The sequence below is a fragment of the Salvia hispanica genome, chromosome 2 (assembly GCF_029641045.1).
Source record: "Salvia hispanica isolate PSC_SH4W2 chromosome 2, Shi_PSC_v1, whole genome shotgun sequence".
NCBI lineage: Eukaryota > Viridiplantae > Streptophyta > Magnoliopsida > Lamiales > Lamiaceae > Salvia > Salvia hispanica.
The window spans coordinates 46,909,687-46,914,497 of record NC_142693.1 but is presented as its reverse complement, the minus strand read 5'-3'; the positions used below and the strand labels follow the sequence as shown (position 1 = coordinate 46,914,497).

Below are 4,811 nucleotides of genomic sequence, written 5' to 3'. Positions count from 1 at the left end.
CTCCCAACAAGCCAAAATACCCGAATCCCTTAGCATGCCGCCTAAAGTTTTTGGGTGCACAGTCTATGTCCATATTTCCAAACATGAAAGAACCAAATTCTCACCTTGTGCTACTAAATGTGTTTTTGTGGGATACGGGGTAAACCAAAAGGGTTATCGATGTTTTGACCCAAGTACTAAGAAAATCATCACCACTATAAATTGCAACTTCTTGGAAACCGAGTTCTTCTACCCTCACCACCTTAGCAGTCAGGGGGAGCAAAATCCTGAAATTAATCATGGGGACTGTCTAAGTTAGTTTGTGTCACCTCCAACCCCTTTAATTGAGGAACCAACAGAGACCATTGCGGTCACTGCCGCCGAGCACGCCTCTCCACCAGAGTCGTCTCAACCACCTCCTGATCATCCTCAACCGATATCCCAGGTATGCCCCGTACCAATTCCCGAAGAGAATATTGTAGTTGATACTAACACTGCAGAAGAGAAGGAGGACAACACTATCGATAGTGACACTGGGAAGTACGTTCTTCCGTATCGGATTACTCGTGGTATTCCCCCAAAACGGTATTCTCCCGAAAAGATTGGTACAAAGAGCAGATATGGAGTTGCAAACTTTGTGCAAGGAAATCTGAGTAAAATGGCACGTGCATTTGAAGCGGCACTCTATGAGGAAGAGGAAATTCCACAGACTGCCGAGGAAGCAATGAAGCACAAACACTGGAGGGAGGCTATGTTTACAGAAATGAAGGCATTGATGAAAAACAATACCTGGGTGAAGGGAAAACTGCCAGAAGGGGTCAAAGCCGTGGGATGTAGATGGGTGTTCACTATCAAACGGAGACCAGATGGCTCAGTTGAGAGATATAAGGCGCGACTTGTAGCAAAGGGGTACACTCAGACATACGGAGTTGACTATGCTGAGACCTTCTCCCCAGTAGCAAAGATCAACACCGTCAGAGTATTGTTCTCAGTCGCAGCAAACAAGGATTGGCCACTTCACCAGTTCGATGTGACAAATGCATTTCTACATGGAGAACTGCCTAAACCAATCTTTATGGTTCCTCCCCCTGGATTTACCGATGAATTTCAGTCTGGAGAAGTGTGTAAACTCCAGAAGACACTATATGGACTAAAGCAGTCTCCTAGAGCTTGGTTCAGCCGATTTACTGAAGTGATGAAGAAATATGACTACAAACAGAGTAACTCAGATCACACATTGTTCATCAAGAAGAAGAATGGGAAAATCACATGTCTTATCGTCTATGTGGACGACATGATCATCACAGGGGATGATGAAGAAGAGATTGGCGAATTAAGGAAGAATTTATTCAAGGAGTTTGAAATGAAAGATCTAGGTCTTCTCAAGTACTTCTTAGGAATTGAAGTTCTGAGATCAAATAGGGGAATCTTCATCAATCAGAGGAAGTATATTCTTGATCTTCTAGCAGAAGTTGGCATGATAGATTGCAAGCCAGCAGATACCCCAATGATACAGAATCATGGGCTGCAGATAATTGAAGGAGCGAAACTCATAGACAGGGGAAGATATCAAAGACTGGTAGGAAAGCTCATTTATTTGTCTCATACTAGACCTGACATTGCATATGCTGTGGGAGTAGTAAGTCAGTTTATGCACTCACCACAAGAAGACCATTGGGAAGCCGTACTGCGAATTGTCCGGTATTTGAAGGGCACTGCTGAGCATGGAGTATTGTTCGAAAAACATGGGCACTTAGATATTAATGGTTTCACTGATGCAGATTGGGCAGGAAACCCAAATGACCGAAAATCCACTGCAGGATACTTTACATTGGTGGGGGGGAACCTTGTTACTTGGAGGAGCAAGAAGCAGAAGGTAGTAGCGCTTTCAAGTGCAGAAGCCGAGTTTCGTGGAATCAAGAGTGGTCTCACTGAGATCTTGTGGCTGAAGAGGCTCATGACAGAACTTGACCTTTACGTGCCAAAACCGTGTAGATTGTTCTGTGATAACAAAGCTGCTATTAGCATCTCTGAGAATCCAGTCCAGCACGATAGAACCAAACATGTGGAAGTCGACAGACATTTCATCAAGGAGAAGATTGAGTCCAAGAATGTTGAGTTTCCATATGTGAAATCAGAGGATCAGTTGGCAGACATTCTAACCAAGGCTGTGAACGCGAAGTCCTTCAGGGAAGTATTAAGCAAGTTAAGTATCGGAAACCCCATTACTTAGCTTGAGGGGGAGTGTTGGAAAGAAATAATTAGAATTAAGATGATTGATTCTAAATTGATTGTATACCATAACTAGAATAGGATCTCCGGAGATCTCGTTTACCATATGTACATTACCTCTTGCCTATAAAAGAATGTAACCCTAGAACATATAGTATCAAGAAATAAAATACATATTTTTCCATCCCCAATTCTTTCTTCAGTTTTGTTTATTTAATTAGTGATACACAGGTAACATGCAGGATTTGAACAAAAGCTTCAAAATAAATACTAGTAATACACAATAAATAATTTCTTTTCTTCTACTATATGTTTTGTGTTTTTAATCCGTAAGATCACAGCGCCGAGGTTATAAGAGGTAAGCTTTTCCGGTTACCCGCCACAGCCCTCTCAAGCTCATACGCAAACTTGTCCATGGCGTTTGGCGGTAAGCACATGGTGACAACCACCCCTTTCTTATGCGGTAGAACATAGCTCACAACTCCAGGAACCAGATCTCTGCACTGTGCCGGCCCACCATACGTCGCCGCGCCCCACCCGAAGTCCGTTTCTCCAAAACCCGCCCGCGTAAAATCTGACACTATAAAAGTCCCCCTCGCTTCGAAACCGGGCCGCCCTCTCATCTCCATCAGATCCGCAGCTGATCTCACGTACTCCTCCGTCGCCTGTGCTTTCGAGTGTCTCACCAGCTCCACCGCCTCCCGCAGCGACAGCCTCTCCCTCGTCGAGACGGCGGCAGGGTAGACGATAGCGTTGCCGTAGTACCCCTCCGGGAGCGGTGGATTGAGCCTCTTCCGGCAGTTCACCATGCATGAGATTCTTATCACTTCGTTGGGCTCTAGAGAGAGCGAGATTGTCCGGCAGCGCCACGTGCAAGCTGCCGCTATCTCGAAGGTGGAGCAGCCGCGGAGGTGCGGGGGTAGGCTGCTGCGGAGGGCGGAGATGTCGGTGGCGCTGAGGTAGAAACTGCGGTCCACCATATCGTTATCAGGTGGAGTAGTAGTAGTAGCAGTAGCTGTAGTAGTAGTATCGCCATATTCGTGGTGTGTGCATGACACGCGCGGGGGGTTACGAGCGCTGAGGAGGTGTCTTTCCCAAACGGGCCTGATCGAAGAGGCATCGGCTCCACGGGCAAACTGGCCGACAGCCGACAAGAACTGGGCCAACCCTCCAGCGTCGGTCATGGTGTGATTCAAGCGGATGGCGAACACGAACCCGCCACATGTAAGCCGTGTTACCTGCCCCGTTAAACACGTTTAATTCATTAAGAAAAATATACTATAAGACAAAACATGACAACAACTCACGTTTAGGTAACATAGCTCTAATATAGAACAACTAACCACCCTTATGCATTTAGAATTGAGAGTAATTAGTATTTCCTCCGTCCGATGGAAGATAACCTCTTTGCTTTCTTGAAAGACGCAAGATTTTATGCAGTGTTATTTTGTGTTTTAAGTGATGAAATAAACTAGAGTAAAAGTGTTTAACACTCTCTATGTTAACCATTTAAATAACAATTTTGACTCGGCACAAATTTTTAAATATTCCTTGTGTTTCTTGTTAACAGATGCATTTTTTTCAGCTCAGAATTTAAAAATATTGTATTAAATGGATGGAGAATAAAGTAAAAAGAGTAAAGTAAGATAGATGAATAGAGAATAAATTAAAATAGCCAATTACTCTTTAAAAAAAATAGAAAAGACTCAATTAACTTGAATTATCTTAACTAAAAAAACTTAAAAGGAAAGTGGGAGCATTAGAAAGCAATTAATTTTAATAGCTACCTGAATAAGCAACAATGGGCAATTGATGACACCAGCAGTGGATGGGAGATGGTGAAGAAGCTTATGCAAGTATGGGAAGGGAGGATAAAGGGCATCACCCAAGTGGTGCAGTGCCACGTCAGCATCGGCTTCGATGAACACCACCCCCTCTCCGGTGCACTCCACTACCAGCTTACGGTTGGGCCCCTCCCTCAGGCGTCCCGCCAAAGGGTAGTAGAAAACCAAGGCCTTGGCAATGGCTTCACGAATCACTTTGACCGGGTCCTTTCCTTCGTTCGAGGGGTTTCTCCGATAAAATTGAATCACCGGAGTTTGGGCACGGAGGGCCCCTTGGTCGTCGATGTCCGAGAGGAGTTTAAATTCTTTAGGCGTTGGCGTTTCCGGGGTGATCAGCTCTGGGTTTTTCTTCACCACTTTGAACGTTAAAATTTTGAGTGAATCCATGTGTATGTGAGTTGAAAATTTAGGACCTTTTATGTGTGGAGGTGGTGAGCTTACATTACGTATGTGTATTTATAGAAAATTAACTATAGTTGTTAAAAATGGATAGTTTTGATACGTCCCTGTAAATGGTTAGAGATTCGGTACCAGTAATTAGATCAAGATTATTAATCTAGTACTCCGGTCGGTGGGGAAAGTTAGGGTTCATTAATTCAATATTTCGGGTTTTATTATAATTCTTATTGTATTTAATTTGTAATTTTTATTGTTTAAAAAACTTAATTTGAAATATTGATTCAGATTCCACAAATAACAAGTTTATATATTTATATTAAATATGTATAAAAATAATAAAACTGTTGGGATCGTCGA

At 43.4% G+C, this 4,811-nt stretch overlaps 1 protein-coding gene across 1 annotated transcript; it reads right to left on the bottom strand.

The window, feature by feature from the left end:
- Positions 1-2,368: 2,368 nt before the first annotated feature.
- On the bottom strand, positions 2,369-4,489 carry LOC125220182 (benzyl alcohol O-benzoyltransferase-like). Its single transcript, XM_048122334.2, has 2 exons — positions 3,999-4,489; positions 2,369-3,449 (listed from the first exon to the last, which is right to left on the bottom strand). The coding sequence occupies exons 1-2, from the start codon at positions 4,440-4,442 to the stop codon at positions 2,547-2,549; spliced, it is 1,347 nt and encodes a 448-aa protein (XP_047978291.1). The 5' UTR covers positions 4,443-4,489; the 3' UTR covers positions 2,369-2,546.
- Between the last annotated feature and the right edge of the window lie 322 nt (positions 4,490-4,811).